The sequence below is a fragment of the Nematolebias whitei genome, chromosome 19 (assembly GCF_014905685.2).
Source record: "Nematolebias whitei isolate Nwh7 chromosome 19, NemWhi1, whole genome shotgun sequence".
In the NCBI taxonomy this organism is placed as follows: domain Eukaryota; kingdom Metazoa; phylum Chordata; class Actinopteri; order Cyprinodontiformes; family Rivulidae; genus Nematolebias; species Nematolebias whitei.
The window spans coordinates 28,522,387-28,542,124 of NC_056516.1; the positions used below are offsets into that span (position 1 = coordinate 28,522,387).

At 38.9% G+C, this 19,738-nt stretch overlaps 1 protein-coding gene across 1 annotated transcript in view; it reads left to right on the plus strand.

The window, feature by feature from the left end:
- The window catches only part of LOC119425908 (solute carrier family 45 member 4), a 41,191-nt gene extending 22,129 nt beyond the window's left edge, over positions 1-19,062 (plus strand). Inside the window, exons 2-14 of the mRNA XM_037693464.1 lie at positions 7,760-7,948; positions 13,645-13,824; positions 13,906-14,096; positions 14,186-14,372; positions 14,455-14,916; positions 15,805-16,076; positions 16,221-16,382; positions 16,573-16,672; positions 16,766-16,846; positions 16,923-17,053; positions 17,210-17,278; positions 17,414-17,568; positions 18,885-19,062. Of these exons, the coding sequence (XP_037549392.1) occupies positions 7,760-7,948; positions 13,645-13,824; positions 13,906-14,096; positions 14,186-14,372; positions 14,455-14,916; positions 15,805-16,076; positions 16,221-16,382; positions 16,573-16,672; positions 16,766-16,846; positions 16,923-17,053; positions 17,210-17,278; positions 17,414-17,568; positions 18,885-19,062 (2,357 nt within the window). The remainder of the gene's footprint in view (positions 1-7,759; positions 7,949-13,644; positions 13,825-13,905; positions 14,097-14,185; positions 14,373-14,454; positions 14,917-15,804; positions 16,077-16,220; positions 16,383-16,572; positions 16,673-16,765; positions 16,847-16,922; positions 17,054-17,209; positions 17,279-17,413; positions 17,569-18,884) is intronic.
- Positions 19,063-19,738: the final 676 nt, after the last annotated feature.

The window sequence follows — 19,738 nt, forward strand, 5'->3', positions numbered from 1 at the left end:
TGGGCAGGAAGGAAAGAATGAGGAAAAAGAAAAAGGAGACGGAGGTTTACTGTCTTTAGAGAGAAATCAGATCGGTAGATTTTGTTTTTTCATTAGGATGAAACATTTGCGGTTATTGGCATGTTTGTTTGTTTTTAATGGAGAAAGGGTAGCACTTTAAACAGCAATGTTTTTTGTCAGATATACCCGTGTTTAATCATATTCTACCTCCAAAAATTCAACGATACTCGAATGAAATTGGTCATTCAGTTGAACAAAGTCAAGCAGGTTTTTCCTCAGTAAACCCAAACGAGAAGTGACAGAAAGCAGATGGAAACAGAGTTTGTGCAGCTAATTGTCTGTTCTGCCAAGATAGTGGACAGCTGCTATTCGTATTTAGCTGCACATTATATGCTGAAGTTGAAACTGTCCCATCTGCTCGTCATCGATCCTCACTCCAGTCACTCTGGCCTCCTTTGTGTAACATCAATGCAATCAGCAGCGTACAATCATCACCCAAAGACAAAAGGATGACAACGTTTTTGATTGTGATTCTGCGTGTGCATGTTCATCTGTTCTGAGAACTATCTCGCGTATCGCTGAAAAGATTTTAATGAAACTTTCACAAAGTAATCGACGTGAGTCTACAGCTAATTTATATTTTGACTCAACACAGTTCAAGATGGCCGTCACAACCAACTTGAAACCCCCTACAATATGTTGATCCCTCAGCAAATTTTAGACATTAAGCTCAAAATAGTGTTGTAGTAGCTGTGTCGCCCTCATCACATTCTTTGAGCACAAGACGTGTAACATTTTTGCTTAAAACAGTGGCATTAACTAGGTATCACTCTTACTTGTCTGTTAGCAAAATACCTCATAAATCACTGGATGCATTTCAATGAAACTAATATTGATCTAAAATTTTCAACTGAATAACTTTTGGATTAAACCCCATTCAAGATGGCTGCCACAGCCGATCAAAATTAACCAGCACAAAGAGGCTAAATTTCAGTGAATTTTAAAGATATTGAGGCCAAATTTGACATGGTAGTAGCTGACAATCATTTAAAACACATTTTCTAAAAGCTAACAGATTGCACAAGTTATTGCAATATGACATTAGATCAAAACCGCTAAAAACAATCATTTCTCATACATAAGATCATCTTGGTCTTAAACACAGATGTAAAAGGCAGCAGGACAAATGCATTGCTTCTAGGAATACCTTCATTTCTTTGTGTTTTTATGCTGTAGAAGCAAAATGTTTGTCTGAATTTCATTTTAAAGTATAGTTTTTTGCAAATGATTTGTAATTGGACAAGTTGAAGCAAAGAGTTAACTGTTGGGAAAATATGCAACTTAGGCAGAAAGAATCATAACACTCAAATCAACTCACTCAAATCGACAGTGAGCCTTATAATCAGGTGCGCCTTATGTATTAATTCTGGTTGCGCTTACTGACCTTGAACCAGTTTTATGTGGTTATTGTGAATGAGTTGAATAAAGTTTGACTTATCTGACTGTTTTGTTTCGCTTAATGCTCCTTATAATCCGTTGCACCTTTATAGTCTGAAAAATACGGCAATTAGATTTCTTTATTTTAGATTTGGAGAGCAGAAAAAAGTTGAAGTGACATTGGAGGTTGTGTTTGAAGGAGCTGAATTTTCATTTTAGCCTGATTCTGTGAGGCAGCATGTTTAAGTTTGTTGACGTCGTGGTCTGATTTACCTCTTAAATTCAAGATTTGAAATTAAAAAGATGGGCATGTTCTGAAGAAGCCAGGTGGAGAAAAAAAATCATAAAACCTGCTCAGATGCTGCGATGAATATAAACTTTATTTCCCACAGTCTGACTTGGAGCTCCATTATCGTTAATGTTATTGTTATGTTGGTATGGGAAGAGGAAATGGGCATAATAGTAAAAGAAAAAAAAATACTTTGATGATAGGTGGGGCAGATTTTTGTCTTTCCCAGGATCAATCAGTAGCAGTTTGACAGCCTAAATATGAACTTTCTTTGTCTTTTTTCCATCTTTGTCCATATGTTCCCTCCTCCTCTCACCTTATTTCTGCCCTCTGTCCACTCTTTTGTCACTTTTTTGATATTAATCCTTTCTCACACTCCTTCTCTCCACATTTCCTCTAGCTTATTGCTCTCAGTCCTTTATTTTCTTTCCAAAATACTTCCTGTGTTCTGATTCTCTCAGTATTGTTCCCTGTGTATGTATATATATATATGTGTGTGTGTGTTTGCACATACAGTATCAGGAGTGTGTGTGGGAACTGTGTTTTAGAAGTGTCTGGGAACAGAGACATGTATTTTATTTACTACATCTCGTTTGTGTTTTTGGTATCGTGTGTGCATTTGTGTTTGTGTGTGGGAACGGTTTACCAGAAACCATTTTCCTGTTTTGATGTTGACAAACCTACAGACAGACCGATTCCTATCTGCCGCCTTGTCTTGTGCTTTATGGCAGCTCCATGCAGATTTAGTCTGTGTGCCCATTTGTGAAACGTGTGCGTGTTCCTGAGTGTGTGAATGTGAAAGAACAGGCTGGAAGTACACAAAGTCTGAAAAGTAAAAAAAGCCCCTCGGTGGGAAGCACGTTGTGAATGACGCGTCCATATTAGGAGCCAGGAAGTGAAGGTGACGGAGTCTCCGTGGTGACAGAGTTCCCAAGACCTGGTCACCGCAGCGACACAGGGTTAAGTCCCGTCTTGACAGAAAAGCAGAGGTCGACATTTGTACTGGACAAAAGGAACATGGCCTGTACTCTCACAAATGGTGGCCTCCAGTGTGAATTTGTCCATTCATCACTGCTCCTGGGTTTGATGTGCCAGTTCCACCTCCCATCAGCTTTAGCTGAATTACAGTCCATCCTGCAACTGTAAAAATGTCACAAACTGACAAATGATTTCATGTTGATCTGTAAAAATGTTGCAAAGCAAGTTACCGGGCTTCCTACACATCAGAAAAACTGGTTCATGTTTTTGTCACGTCTAGAATAGACTATTGCAATGGTTTATTATCTGGGTGTCCAAATACTTCTTTAAAAAAAGGTTTGTAAACTCAATCATCCAGGTAGATAACAACAAAAAAAGGTTAAATCGGGTCATCTGAACCAATTTCTTTAAGTGTGAAACATTTTGTCTCCCATCCAGAGAACTTCCTCTGTCTACGGCCTGCCAACCAAATTTGTCTGGTTGCCTGTTTTGTTACTTCTTTAAAAAGTATTCAGTTAATCCAAAATGCTGCTGCCAGAGTCTTAACTGGAGTTAGTAGGAGCAATCTCCAGTTTTAGCTTCTCTCCATTGGCTCCCTGTCAAATCCAGAATTGAATTCAAAATCATACTTCTAACCTACAAAGCCCTTAACAACCTAGCTCCATCTTTTATTTGAGATCTTATTGTCCCGTATTTTCCTAACAGAGCACTTCGCTCTCAGACTGCAGGCTTACTTGTGGTTCCTAGAGTTTCCAAAAACAGAATGGGAGGAAGATCTTTCAGTTAACAGGCTCCTCTCTGGTGGAACCAACTTCCAGTTTCTTTCGTGAGGCTGACACATCGTCCAGTTTTAAGACTTTCCTTTTTGATAAATCCTGTAGCTGGGGTTGTCTTGTTATGCTGCTATAGGCTTAGACTACAGGAGGACAAATTGACCTCATTTCCATGAATTGTTAAAATTGAATAGTTTTCATTTGATATTATTTCTATCTTAACGTGATTCTCGACCTGCCATTGTGTATCTGTTCCTCCTTCCTGTTCCTCTCAAACCCAGCTGGTTGAAGCAGATGGCCTCTTGTCCTGAGCCTGGTTCTGCTAAAGGTTTCTTCCTCATGAAGGACTTTTTCCTTTCCACTGTCGCCTTCATGCTTGCTCAAGATGAGAGTCTGCGATGGAGTTAAACTCAAAGCAGTCTGCTCCTCAGATAAATAATGGTAAATTATTTTTTATTTATATGAATGTTTCTGTTCAGTGCCCTAAGATGACTTCTGTTGTGACTTTGCACTATATAAATAAATTGAATTAAAATTGAATAGATAATAAATTCACAACCTAAAAAGTTAAAACAACCAAATGTGACTGTAAAGAAATGAGTCAAAACTTAATTTTTGTATAAACAGAACCAATGGTGGAATATTTTCTCATTCAAATAATCCGTAGTTGTAAATGGGCTCTGGATGTTTGACTAAAGAAATGTAGTCCCTGTCAATAAATCCAGTTAAAATGCTCCCCACAGTTGTTTTTAGTGGTAAAATTAGTGATTTTCCACAAACGCTGACTTTAATAAAACTCGCCTGAACACGGCCACCTCACACAGAAAGAGTCTGAATCGCTGCAGTAATAAAATGTTTATTTGCTCTTTGTTTAAAACTGCAGAGCCTCTATTGAAACCTCCTTTAGTGATCACGTTTCTGTAGCGTTTGCTAACATGCACCTCCATGCACTGCTGCGTGTCTGTAAAGATGACCATGGTCAGTGGGAACACAAAGGAACAGGTCTCACTTGTTTCCATGTTGTAGCTGGAAACATCAGGAGGAAAATCTATCCCAGATCTGATTCCCAAAGATACTTCTGAGTGAAGTTGATCTATTGATGTTTTGAGACAAAAATCTGTTAAACTAAACATGTGAAGTCTCACACTCATTGAGGTGCAACTCTCTGGCAAAAGAAGGCTGGAAATTTACAGTATCTTCTTCTTGAGCTGGTAAACATCGAGTTAAGAAAATATATTGACTGTGCAGGTCAAAATACTTGTTGGACGATGTGAAAAGCTGTTTGTCGCAATTGTTACCTAGCACATGCTCAACATGTTTCATTGGTCTTCTGTTAAATGTAAAAAAAAAAGAAAAAAAAAGGGGAAACACTTTTTAAAATCCTGCTGTTGTGTCTGTTTCCTTCAGTGTTTTATAGAAAACATCTATTTTCACACAAACCTCCAAATTTCCAGAAAACCCACAAAGAACTTCAGGTTGATTTAAAAATTAAACATGTTTAAATGATGTGCTTTTTCTTTTTTTTGCTTTTTTTTTTTTTAAATCCGATGAGTTTCCATTTTAGTGGAGCCTAATTGGTTTGTAATCAATTTGGTGAAATCAACTTGTTTTTTTTCCCTCTGGTATTTTATCGTCTGTCTCTTTATTCACAAACAGATAAATTATCAGTGGCTTTTTGTTAATTTTTTTTACTGATTTGCAGCAGTTCCACTTTTCAGATGTCTCACTTCCCTTTCCTGTCATTACTAAGGATTAAATTGTTTCAAAGCCTCAAACCAGTAGCTGATTCTCATTATGTCATGTTGCAATTTATGTTCTAATCACATTTTTAACGAGATTTTGAGAAGTAAATTTAGTCTGGAGGCTCTGTTGTTGCTCCCAAAATCTTACTTTTACTGGTTAACCCTCTAATTAATCTCTATTTTTATCTGGTTAGATGAATATTTGAGGCTTTATTTCTGCAAAAATAGGTTTTCTTTCTAAACACCTGCTGCTTTAAGTGCTCATCAGATTTGTAGTTTCAGAACAATACAGAGGTTGTTGGAAACCAGTGCTTCAAGAGAATCACCTTGTTTGAAGATGTTTAAAGGTCTGTCCTGACACTTCTTTAAGCAGAGCTGACAGAGTTTGAGGCAGATTAGGTGCGGCCTCCCTCAGATTGCAGACGTATACATTAGAGTAGATCATTTTAGTGTCTTTATGGGACGAGCAGAGAGGCGGCTAAGTGACTTTTTATTCAATTTCATTGAGACGTGTCAAGTGTCAGCTTGTTCAGATACAACAATAAATGTTGCGTTTCATTGCTCTTGATTAATCAGACCACTTAAGTGAAACTGTTCTTCTCCTCTCATCAGTTTAATACGGTTACGCTTCTCCTTCTGTCTGTCTATATCCGTTTCTCTTTCTGTATCTCTATCTTTCTGTATCCCTATCTTTCTGTATCTATATCTATTTCTATATCCATTTCTATATCTATATATTTCTAGCTATCTATATCCATCTATCTCTATATCCACCTCTACATCTCTACATCTATATCTTTATCTATATCTCTATCTCTACATATCTCTATATCTCTATCTACATCTCTAGATCTTTATCTAGATCTTTATATCTATATCTCTATATATCTACATCTCCATATCTCTATCTATATCTCTACATCTCTGCATCTCTATACCTCTACATATATCTATATCTCCATATCTCTATCCACATCTCTATATCTCTAGCTCTATATCTCTACAGCTCTATATCACCATCTATATATCTCCACATCTATCTATATCTCTATCTACATCTTTATATCTATATATCTCTACGTCTCTACATTTCTATATCTATATTTATATCTCTCTATCTCTAGATCTACAGTATATCTCTATATCTGGGCTATTCACCTGGTGGCCCACAGGCCATTTCCGGCCAGCGGGTGCTTTCAATCTGGCCCACTTCATAACACAATTTTTTGGTGTTTGTTTTGGTTCTGGGTTTGGGTTATATTTATTGAATTTATGATTCAATGCAATAAAATAAACAACTTTTAAAAATAACAGATCATTTTAAACTTGGGTTTATTTACATAATGATTTTAATCGCTGGATGTCCAGCCCCCGAGCTGTTGGTTTTCAGAAACTGTGCCCCACCCTGAGCAGTTTTGTTGAATAGCCCTGCTCTATATAAATGTGTGCATGTATTTACAGACTGTGGAGTTAAAATATGTCGTCAAGCTAAGTTTTTGATGGTGCAGTAAAAACTCTGCAGCTCCTCTGTCCTTTAGGAGGAACAAGTGATGCAACGTTTAGGATCTCAGAGTTTGTGGGAGCAAAGTCAGTTTGTGTCATCAGGGAGATGTAGCAGGAAGCTTGGGGTAAATGGTGATGGGTTTAATTTCTCTTAGATCTTACAGTAAAAGGTTTTATTTCCTGGATGTCAAATTAAACTAAGAAAATTTGACTTTTATGGGCTAAAACATTCAAATTGATAACATGCAAAAAACCCTCATAATCCATCTTTTTTTTTTTTCAAATCATGTGCATGTGTTGAAATGAACCATCACTGTTAATAAACAATGAGCAGTTAATAAATAGCTTGGCTGATGACAAGTGTGTTCGTCGCATGTTATTTAGAGGCATTGACAGCATGTGCACCTTTCCATTAGTTTGCTGGTTACTGTTTCTTTATTAAGCTAAAGTTTTTTTATTATTTTTTTTTTTTCTGGCTGCATTTGAAGTCCTGCTGTGCAACAGTCTGAAAGCTTCACCGGCAATGGAAAGTTAGAGCACATAAAATATTAAAATGGTGCTTTGCACAAAGCTCTGTTGTGCTGCACAATCTAAAGTAACATAAATTCTCATCATTTCAACTCAATAATTTAGCCATCTGGCTGAAATACTTTGAAAATGAACAGCAGTGCTTCAGATTATTTGTGTTTGATGAGAAGCAGCAACACAAATATGAGTGTCATCTCATTGGATTACATTGTTTCTGACGACTGAGTCACATTTTCAGCTTACGGTTCTCCACGGAGTGATACACAAGAATGGAGGTGGTGATTTTTCCCATCAACACAGTAGATCTGAGATCAATCCTCCTTTTACCTTCATGTGAGCCTGAACAGAAGGTCTCTAGAAGGTCGATGTAATGCTTTGACTTGAGGTTGAGTACATCTGTGGACCCCTAAAGTTTGAATGCTTCTTCTGCCCCCTGCTGGTCAAAATATAAAATCAGAACTTAATTATTGTCTAAGTCTTTGCTCAGGTTTCTGTTTGTCTCTCCCCAGGTCTTCCAGAGCAGTACTACAGTCTGACGTGGTTCCTCAGTCCGGTTCTGGGCCTCATGTTCACCCCTCTGATCGGCTCGGCCAGCGACCGCTGCACTCTGCGCTGGGGCAGGAGGAGGCCGTTCATCCTGGCTCTCTGCATCGGAACGTTGCTCGGAGTGGCACTCTTTCTAAACGGGTCATTAATAGGTGAGCACTGTGTGGCTTGTTTTTTATTTTTATTTTTATGAACGCTTAAGAAGATACAGCACAATGCAAAATTTTTAACTCATGGTGTAAAAGATGAATATTAGGTTTATCTGATCTACAGAAGGTTAAACATTCAAGCAACGGGTGTTTGGTGAGAAGAAACCCCATAAAAATGAGAGAAATTACATTTTCTGCAAAAATGCAGTGTGAATGCTTATTGCTGAAGAAATTGCTGAAAAAAAGCTAAAATTAGTTAAAAACATGCTGAAATGGAAGCATAAGCCTAAGTTAGCAGAAGAAAAAAGAAGGAACATATTTGTTGAAATAGGTTTAAATAAGCAGAAATGAGCAAAAAAAATTGGAAAATTAGCTAAAAAAGCTGAAATGAGCAACAACAACAACAACAAAAAAAGCTGAAAAGTACCAGTAGTTGAAAAAGCAGAAAAAAGTCTAAGGTACCAGAAGGAAGTGGAAAGAGCTGATATGAGCTCAAAAATGCAGAATTAGCTGAAAAGGCTAAATTTAGCACAAAATCAGCTAAAAAGTAGCTGAAATAGCAGAAAAGGCTGAAATTAGTAGAAAAAGCTAAATGGAGCATAACAAATTGAAATTAGCACAAGTAAGTTAATTAGGGTGAAAGTAGCAGAAATTACAGAGAAAAACTTGAATTTATGTGAAAACGACTGAAAATAGCTAAAAATGCTTTAAAAAAAAGTAGCTGAAAAGTTAGAACAAGCTTAAATGAGCAGAAGAAAGCAGAAAGAATATGTATGCTGAAAGAAGCAGAAATGAGCATAAAAAGTGGAAATTATCTGAAAAAAGCTGAAATTGGCATAAAAACAGCTGAAAGGTAGCTAAAAAAAGCAGAAAAAATCTGAAATTACCAGAAGGAAGTGGAGAGAGCACATTTTTGCTGAATTGGGCAGAAAAAAATTGAAATGAGTGCAAATAATATGGAATTAGCTTAAAACGTAAATTAGCATAAAAACAGCTAAATACAAGCTAAAATAGTAAAAAAAAAAAAAGGTTAAAACTTGCAGAAATAAGCTTCAATGAGCATGTCAAGCCGAAATCAGCATAAAGAAGTTATAAGAAGCACACAAAGGTTGAAGTTAGCAGAAAGAATCTGAAAGGAGCACGAAACAGCTGAAATTAACTGAAAGTAGCTGAAAAAATGTTCAAATTTGTACAAGGAAGCTAAATTTAAAAAGCTGAACTAGAACAAAATGAAGAAGCAGTAAAAGGTTATAAACAGATCTAAAGATATGAAGGATGTAAAATGAGCTCAATTCATTTTCTATGAGAAAAAAAAAATGGCAGAAAAGGCTAAATATTTCAAAAAGCTAAAGTTGCACCAACACCAAAAGTCAAAGCAGGATTGTCCTGAAAAAGCTGAACATTTTGATAGGATTTGTTGAAATAGCTTGAAAACTGCGGGACAAGAATCAAGTTGAAAATGTACGGAAGAAAAAAGGATCACAATAGTGAGAATGTTTTATAAACATTCACACAAAAAGTAACTGCAGATAATTGTCTTTGTTTAAATGGCTTTAATTAAGGACACAACAATAACAGGTGACTGGAAACAAAACGGAATTAGTGATTTTGTTTCTTTTAGGTAATAAACATTTAAAATTGTAAAACTTTACACTGTATTCCCAGTCAATATTAAAAGACTAGAAGCGTATAATAAAAAAATGCAATAAAGATTGCTGTACTACCTGATGTTTCTTTGACTTTGAACTGTTCTAAGACTTTTTTTATTTTTACATTTTGCAGCAGCAGGAATATTGTTAAACTTAATCAACACTTACGGTTCACTGTTGTTTTGCTTAATAAAAAAAAAAACATTTATTATCTTCTATATGTTGCTCTCATTAAATAATAACGTGCGCATGAGAGTCTTGACCCTTTAGATGTCTCAGACATAAAACAAAGTGTAGTAAAACATCAAGGGAGTTAAAATATTCAAATAAAGGGTTTTGTGAATAATTTTTTCAGCAGACTATTACATTTTACTCACTTCTGATCTGATCTACCCCCATTTGTCTACTCAGAAGTTGACACATTGAAATAGGGCACCGGGGATGTGTGTGTAGGTGTGTGTGTCTGGGTGTGTGTTTGTGTGTGAGTGACTCTTGGCAGTAGAGTTAAGAAAAAAATATCTGTGTGAAAGAAATGAGCAAATGAGTGAGAACGTGTGTTTCAGTGGTAAATAAATAGAAGTGTGATTGTGCACAACACAGAGTGACGTGGGAAAACTGTAGTAACCTGCGTGTGTGTGTGTGTGTGTGTGTGTGTGTGTGTTGACATGGGAACACCAGAGCAGGCAGTTCACAGGGAAATGGTTCCTGTTTGCTTCCTTCTTTCCACCAATCACAGGTCACTTCCTGTCTGGGTGCCTGGTTAATGAGTACGGTGGCTCCATTGTGCCTGCTGCCCCCCCCCCCCCCCCCACACACACACACACATACTGCTGTTCTTTCTACAAACACTATTTATTTCTCCTGCCATTTGTGGATTTCAGTTTGTAAAGTCATGCTGCGTCACACTGCTGCTGCTATCTCACACACCTTTATAATAAACATCCAACTTCACCCTGTGCGGTTCACACACATTCATACAACTGTTCCCTCAGAAAGTAACTCACAAGGTCACTCGCACCCTGCAAAGCAGTATGGGAAATGTGCAGTGACCTATTTGTGTGCGTGCCGTCAATTAACAGCCACAAATAAGTTATTGATCACAAGTTTGGCTTCAATCTAATGGATAACGTCAGAAAACACAAGGTAAGTTGCTTTAATGTTGCATGCACATATAAAAAGCATTTCTCTGTTTTAGAAAATTATATCTGAACTAGGGCTGGGCGATATGGACCAAAATTAATATCTCGATATTTTAATATAAATGGTGCTATACAATATATATATATATTTTTTTTTTTTTCTTTCCATAAAGTAGTAACAAATATATATTTATGAGTCAAAGTTTTGTCCCAATTGTCACACAGCTTAACAAAGCTGTAACGGTACAAAATAAATGTCTCAAATATTTTTTTCCTGCATAACAAAATCAAAAACACATCTGTGCTCTTAAAATTTAAACAGAAAACATACAGAGCAAACATAATTTCATTGTACTGTTAACCCTGTGTTAACCTTGCGTATGACAAATAAACACAACTTGAACTAAAACTAATGAAAGGCTGACTTGTTCTTTAAAAAGTCTGATTCTAATGAAGTATCTTCAGTCAACCTTTATTAACCTTTATTAACAATGCTGTTAGAAAGCCCACATTGTTGTGTAGTTGGCTTGTTTACTGAGTTTGATTCTGTTTGATTATGGCTTGTAATACGGTTCCGAATTTAATAATTCCTATGCTCTTGAATGCACCGTCACTGTGATGATGGTGAACGCACCGCTCTGTCTGTAAACAAAGTTCAGAGCTGCGTGTGTCAGTCTGTTTTTTTTTCCTCTCCCGACGCAGACGGAGCCTTGCAGCTTTGCTGAGCCTTGAGCTTCTGTGCTTTCATGCTGTGTGTAAATACCAGAAGAAACACAGCAAAATAAATCACCCTAAAATAGATATTTGTCTCCATGTTTTTTTAATGAGAAGACAACTTCATACCTTGCCAACCAGTTCATTTCCTGGAGAACACCAAATTTCACACATTATCAGGAATTTAAAATGGCTCTCCCACTGTGAGTCAACAAAGATCTATCTGCATATCTAAGCTTCTTCAGCTGGAGCAAGCAGCTGGGGAGGGGCGGGTTTGTATTCAGTAGTGATGGAGAGAGGAGGGGTGGCGTGAAGGCTGAAGCCTGCAGACCGGGAGAAAAACTGGCGGATTTATAACTTTATGCAGCGTATAAGACTATATCGTTTTATATCGATATAGTCTCATTTTATATTGCATTTTAAATTATCTCGGTATTTTTAAAATATCGATATATCACCCAGCCTTGGCTACCACTATACCAAATTTCATCTCAATATGACAAAAAAACAGTCATTTTCCCTTTTAGCTAAGGCGGCCATCTTGGATTTTTTACAATTTTGATTCAATACTGTATGTGATGTTGAGAGTTGAGAGCGTTATGAGAGAAAATCTTGCTTCAGACAGCTGCTGTGTGCAGACAGTTGGGTCTCTTGAAGAAATTCTTGAAGCATGAGTGAGATAGGAGATTGGTTCACACTCTTGTTACATTTCACATTTTTACAGCACTAATTGTCAGAGATATGACGAGCTAAAATCTCTCCTCACAATTTGATCAGAACAAAAATGTCAGTATTATAATGGGGAAACATAGACGTGAAACGATCGCGCTTCTGAGACGCCTCATGAAGACAACGCAACTCCTACAGCCAAACCACACATACTGGTGGAAAGTTGACAAAAATGCCTAAGTTTTGATGTATAATATATCAGCGTGTCTTAAAAATTGTGGAGGTAGGAAGAGTTTGTTGACTTTCTGATATATCTTCAGGGACCTCTCCACTCTAGGTCATGTGACCTCAGAGTTGCCGTTAGAGGGTGAGAAGTGTTCCATCAGGAGTTTTTATGTGGGAAACATGGCGTCTTTATTTGCAATTACCTTGTCATGTTAACTCGAAATTCCAATAAAAGTAATAGCACACATCACGGGGCTGAGCCGATTGTTTCAATAGAACATTTGTGGGGGTGCACATTGTGGTTCGGGCCACATTAAAGTTGGCGGAAGAAAAATAATGGGTGCTGCCTTATACTAGGCAGTCCCCAATAAAGTTAAGAAACCCTAAATCAGGTGGATAATAATAAGTGTCAGTCTTATAGGCGGTCTCCAATAAAGCAACAAAAAACTGCTTAATAAAAGAAAAATTGGAAAGAGACGCACAAAGCACGGAACTTCATCTCAGGAACAGTGTTTCAATCTTTCCCTGAATAAGTGTCAACAAAGAATCCATGAATCTTGATTGTATTTCCCCGGAGTAATTGTTTAAAATTACTCTCAACCACAACATCAAATCAAGGTTAATTGTCCACACCTGTAAGTTTAGTTACTCAACTGTCACCACCCCAAACATCTTCTCATCTGTAGCGATAATGTAAGACGCATGCTGCTTCTGCAACAGCAGTAAGCTGATCTGTATTAAATTTGTAACCAAATGACAATTAGAAACAGTGAAATGAAGTCTTATGTATTGCAATTGCTGCATGACTAAAAAGAACATGTTAGAGAGCTAATAACAAATTTACATTGCAGGTAAGATGTCTGCAGACTGATGCAGCCTGACAATAACAATCAATTCTACTCCATGTACTAATTCAAAATGACACCTGATTTTTTTACACTCTGAAAATCTGTTTTAAAGTCTTAATGTACTCGAATAAACTCGGGAACAAGGAACCTTGTCTAAAAAATGGGACTAATCCTTGCTCAACTGAATCAGCTTATTTCCCCAATTCTTAGTAAGCACTTCAAACTTGGGCACTTTTTTCTAAGAAAATCAGACATGTAGGCACAAAAAAGACCAACTCATTCTGGAGCATTTTAAACCCTTCTGAGCTGCTTATACAAGAAATATTTGCTTAAATTTCCACTATTTATTGCATTATTCTCTGTTTCACTGAGTTGTGTCTTTTACTCTCTACAGCTTTTCAAATGTGTACAAGTACCAAATAAAAAACACATGTCTATATCTGTTCTGTTGTCAGGTCTGTCATTAGGTGACGAGCAGGGGAGACAACCAATAGGAATTGTTCTGACTGTGCTGGGTGTCGTGGTCCTGGACTTCTGTGCCGATGCCACAGAAGGTCCAATCAGAGCGTACCTGTTGGATGTAGCTGATACAGAAGAACAAGATATGGCGCTCAATATCCATGCCGCCTCTGCAGGTATGGGAAACTCAGAAGCTTTTTATGTGGTTTTAATGTGCAGACAACTTTTCTTCAAAGCCAAAACCTCTGTTTTTCCAGGTCTCGGAGGTGCAGTCGGCTACGCTCTTGGAGGTTTGGACTGGACGCACACGTTCCTCGGAGCAGTGTTCAAGTCCCAGGAGCAGATCTTGTTCATCTTTGCTGCCATCCTCTTCTCCATCTCAGTGGTGCTCCATCTTTTCAGCATCGAGGAACAGCAATACGCTCCACAGTCTGACAGGCTCGACCAGGTACAGACCTATGTCGTGGTTTTATCTGTGTGTTTAAAACAAATTATCTGTGATGTACAGCAGAACGTGATCCTCTGTTTTCCCTCCAGGAGAGTCCAAATTCCACCCATCTGCAACAATCAGCCAATGGCAGGACTGGACTTCTTGCCCCAAAGTTGGAAATGATCGGAGAAGATGATACCATAGAAACCTACGACCTCTACGATCCCTATGGAGACAATCATTCAGAGCATGGAGACATGGACATGGACTTCCTGGAGGTGGAGCTTGTGAGAAGTAAGCTGACATCTGGACAGATATGATCCAGGTTCCTGTCATATTTGACTTAACCTCTAAACTCCACTTGTTCTCTCCTCAGGTAAAAGTGACAGTGTTCTCGCCATGGCCGACGCAACTCTCGACCACATGGACCACGACATGTTGTTCTTGTGCCACCTAGAGCCGTCCATCTTTGCCGAACACATCTCACCCTATCACGGCACTCTCTCTAGGACCGGATCCTTCTTCAACCCGAACCACAGCAGCTCCCGTCCCCGACTCACCAACATCAGGCGCAGCAGCAGCACAGGAAGCGAAGACTTACTCCGCCCACACAGCGCCCACCATCAAACACACAATCCCAACCCCAGGATTTCTCGCCTCTCGGCTTTCTTACAAGAGATGGAGAACGATGATGGGCAGGAGGCTCTGCTGAACAATCAGCTGAATGAGCAGCGGACTCTGAATGGGAGACTGTTAGCCAGTGTTCCTAATGCCGACAGAGCGAGCTCGAACGGGCTGAGCTCTAAAGGACAGGCACACCGGGCTGGGATGGTCAAAGGTCAGAACCTTCATATGATGATAAACTCTGTACTAGAGCTGCAACAATTCAGTTTTCTGGGCCGGTTCCAATTTCCAATTTTTACCAATATCTGGCTTTGATCTTGGTCGACTCCGACTTTTAAAATAAACACCGGGTTATTGGGTCGTCCTTCATCACTGTAAATCCTAAAGTTCAATGCTCCAGATTGCTGAACGGAGCTATTCATAACAATAAAATGTCACTCAAACAGAATTACAGCATATATCTTTTATCAACCAGGTTAAAGAATCATGTTATGCTTTTTCAAAAGGATAATAAAACAAATTTGTTTGCTGCAGTTCATCAGTTTAAAATAAATTGCAGCTTTCGACATACAAACCAAAAACATGCATGTTAGGCTGCCCTCAGGCCCAGGCCTCCCTTGCAAAAGAGATTTGTGATCTCAGTAGGATTTGCCTGGTTAAATAAAGGTTAATAAATAAATACTGCAGTATTTCTCAAATGATTATGGAATTATGTATTTAATTATAACTATACCTTACAAAATACAGCTTGATAGTAGGAACTATTGAAATACTAAATATCTGCTTGCATATGAAGACGCTTGCATATGCTTGCATGTTCTGTGATGCATATGCATCTCAGAATAAACTAGTTTGATATGACCTTTTTTTATGGCAACGGGCATTATGAAGTGGAATCTTTCCAGACTAAAAACATTTGCTAGTACAAATTAGCTTCTTAGGTATGGTGTGTTCACTAATGAATTAAAAAATCTGACAATTCCGGACACTTGTTGAACAACTGGTGCATCACTACACTTTTTTTATGCGACTGTACGCATGTCGTGGCTACTTTAAATGTTAGACCAGTGCAGTGTCTTAATAAACTGATTTTTTCATCCAGCTGCCAGTACTGGAGCTCCCATGCGCCAGCCACGCCACCGTCACACCTTCTACCGCCAGCCGTCATGCACATTCTCCTACTATGGGCGAGTAGGCAGCCATCGTTACCGCTACCGCCGAGCAAATGCCGCTTTCCTCATCAAGCCCTCTCGCAGCATGAACGACCTGTATGTAGTGGAGGCCCGACACAGGAGGAGGAACAGACTGAGAACCAGAAACCGCAGCGGGAATACAAACTCCTCCAGCGGCGATACAGAGAGCGAGGAGGGTGAAGTAAGGGAAAAATCTACTAATTAAATGATAATCTAATTAAAGGAATTTTTCACATACTGAACAAAAGGCAGCAGTATGGATTATTTGGTGACCACATTCAGAAGTTGCTGTCTGATTTTGACAATATTATGTGTGTACGGTCAGGTTGAGACCACCGTACGGCTGCTGTGGCTCTCCATGCTGAAGATGCCACCAGAGCTGCTGCGTCTTTGTGCCTGCCACCTTCTGACATGGTTCTCCATCATCGCACAGGCCGTCTTCTTCACCGACTTCATGGGACAAGTCATCTTCCATGGAGATCCCACAGTATGAAACTTCTACAGTAAATGCACCTAGAGATGTGCCTTCATTAGCTTTAAGTTTTTATTTCAAATAATGCTTTTGTTCTTGTAGCTAAGCTATAAACTCTTGTAACTTTTTCTCCCAACATGCTCAGATAAGTGGCATGGCAAGGTGGTAGCTCAAATAAACACTTCACTTGCTTTCTCCTTTGCAGGCTCTTACCAACTCGACATCATTGGATAATTATCACAAAGGGGTTCAAATGGGATGTTGGGGGTTGGTTATATATGCTATGACCTCTGCTACGTGCTCAGGTAATAACTTTAAAGTTTTATAGATTTAAATGTAGATGGAAGATGTCTTGACCTGAAACAATGACGTTAACAGTCTACTAACCTTCGTTCCAGCTATACTTCAGAAGTATCTTGACAACTTTGACCTGAGCATTAAAGTTATTTACATACTGGGAACGCTCGGATTCTCAATAGGTAAGAACCGCAGCAGAGGAATGGAATTACAGTTTTTTGGACCTTTAGTACATTTTCTCTTTTTCATTCTTCATAGGAACTGCTATAATGGCAATTTTCCCTAACGTGTATGTTGCCATGGTAATGATCAGCAGCATGGGCATCATCTGCATGAGTATCTCCTATTGTCCTTACGCTCTGCTTGGACAGTATCACGAAATGAAAGAGGTACAGAAACATTGCTTTCAGTCTAAAACTCAAGTAATTTGCTTAATTTGTAACATCAGCCTGCTCCTAATTAGTTTGGACTGTGTTGGTTAAGTTCCTTTGGCACCTTTTCAGTTATTATTGAAGAGTGATAATTGTTATCCCTCCCTCCTGCAGTACGTTCAACACAGTCCTGGTAACTCCCGCAGAGGATTTGGCATTGACTGTGCCATCCTATCCTGTCAGGTTGGTTTGCACTTAATCTATTTCTCCTAAACTCTGAGTTTAAATTGTTGCTCAGTACAAAGCAAACCATATTCTGCAGTTTCAGTCGATAACTCATAGTAACTAATGACTCTTTACTGTGTTGTGATTTTGCAGGTGTACATCAGTCAGATACTGGTGGCTTCAGCTCTGGGTGCTGTAGTGAAGGCTGTTGGTAGCGTTCGTGTCATTCCCATGGTGGCTTCTGGGGGTTCCCTCCTTGGGTTTTTCACTGCCTGCTTCTTGGTCATTTACCCGACTCCTAACAACGGGTGAGAATACCATCTCTTCTCTCCCTTTAGACATGTTTACGTTGAGACTGTAGCACCTCAGTTGCAACTCTATGTTCTCTGTGGGAGGATTGGAGACAAAAATGGATGTAGCAGAATTTTTGTACATTCAGGATGGCAACAAAGTTGGACACAAATATACTTTCAGCTTTATTAGGAAGGGCCAGTACAGCAGAACAAACTTTAGTAAACCCCATTGTTACACTGTGTGGGCGAAGATGACTGTACGCCTCTAAAGCTCAATGTTGTGGCTGTTTAATTTTTTTCTTGCACCTAGGAGCTAGCAGTGACCAAGACCGTGAGGTTCTAACTATCTGCTAAAGTGAAGGAGACTAGTTTTCTGAAATGATAAACTGCAGAAAAATGAGTACAATCCTAATTTCTGTTACTGTTTGAAACCTTCCCTGTAGCTAGCAGCTAGCAAATTATCAAAAAGGTGAGTTGCTAACTGGTTGCTAAAAAGCTAGCTCCTTGCAAGAAAGTCAGTGAGACTATTTTCTAAAGGGCTAGACCGGTGCTTAATTTGAGCCGGATCCTGCTGGAACAGGATCTGGAAACTCTTATTTTGACAGGGTACTTCCGGTAACTGCTTGGATCCTGTAACTCTCCTAATAATAAAGTTATGAACAAATATGACTGCCTTGAACGAATAAAACTTATACTGGTTATGTAAACTGAAAATAATTACATAAACACTAATTTTAAACATAACAGTCACTTACTAGCATACAATCTGCCTCTTCAAGTAGCATTTATGCTTCAACCCTTAAAAAAATATCCGCCCCTAAAAAAGTGATGGGGTGAGTGCCTGGAGGTTTCACATGTGGAGTCGGACGAGCAGGGAGTCGTGCTCGGAACTGTCAAGCAAGGGTGGGAGGATGCTTGACAGAAGCGGAGTGTTTACAAATGTAGGTAAATGTAGATGTTTAACAGCCCGTTAAAATACACCAAAATACAGGAAATCGCAACTACTTTATTCAAAATTTTCTTGGGGAGGACCCCCAGACCCCAACAGCCCACCTGCTATTTGCGTTCCAGCATCGATCGGTTTGTAAATTAAGCCCTGTGCTAAAGTATCCATTCATTTGCAAAATGTAAACCTAACTCCCTTGCAGAACCTCTAAACCTCGTCGTCAATGTTAAATTACTCTTGCAGCTAGTCACAATTATGAACGTGCGTAGCAAGCTATCTATGCAGCTAGCAGCTGTCTGATAGTAAATAAGACTTTAATCATAAAATGCTGATTTGTTATTTCAAACTACAGCCTATGTAACCTAGCTGTCCTTGTGTTTCCCAGGGAGAGGGACTCCAAAGCGTCAGAGAAACAGGCCTTGACATCGCAGGAAAATCCCAACAGCAACGAAGGGGCGGTTACCATGGTGATAGAGAAACCTAGCTTCCTGACGCTCACCAAGGAGGGCAAGACTGCCACCACCACCACTTCCTGTCAACTGGAAATTGAGTCTTCTCTGTGATCTGGTCACGGAGTTGCTGCAGAAACAACTAAATGGACAGTTGAATTGATTACCATTGCACAGGACTTATTTGTGCCTCCATCTGAACTTTTTCATCAGCCTTCTCTGGAGCCAGACTCAAATCAAACTCAATTTATCAAACAGAAATCCTCCTGGTCGCAAGGCTTCTATAACCATAAGCAAAAGACCTCCCTCTGAGCCCTCACGGACCTTCAAAAGGCCCATCAGGAAGGTGAAATTTCTTAATTAATTAAAAAAAAGGTTGCTTCCATCTCTCAGGGCTTTTATGGAGGTGTTTTTGAGCAGCTGCATGGAGATACAAACCCTCACACACCTACGCAGTCAAATAAACACTTGATTTATGAACACTGCTGATGAACATTGTTCTTTAAAGCTGCAATCATTAAAAAAAATGCTGAAAATTGTTCTTCCACACCCTGGAGTTGACTTGATCAATCTTCGTCATACGGAAGCTGATGGATGTTTGTCTGCTGACTCACCAAAATAACCAGGACAACAAACTCAACTCTGCAGGACTTTCACCGCTTTCTGCGGCGGTAGCTTTAAGACTCTAAAAAGACTTTTGGAAGAAGCATTTCTGAGCTCAAAGCCTGGTTCCTGGTGAAAATCTTAGTCTTGTGTGCCCCAAGCTGATCGTAAATATCCTGCTTTTCTT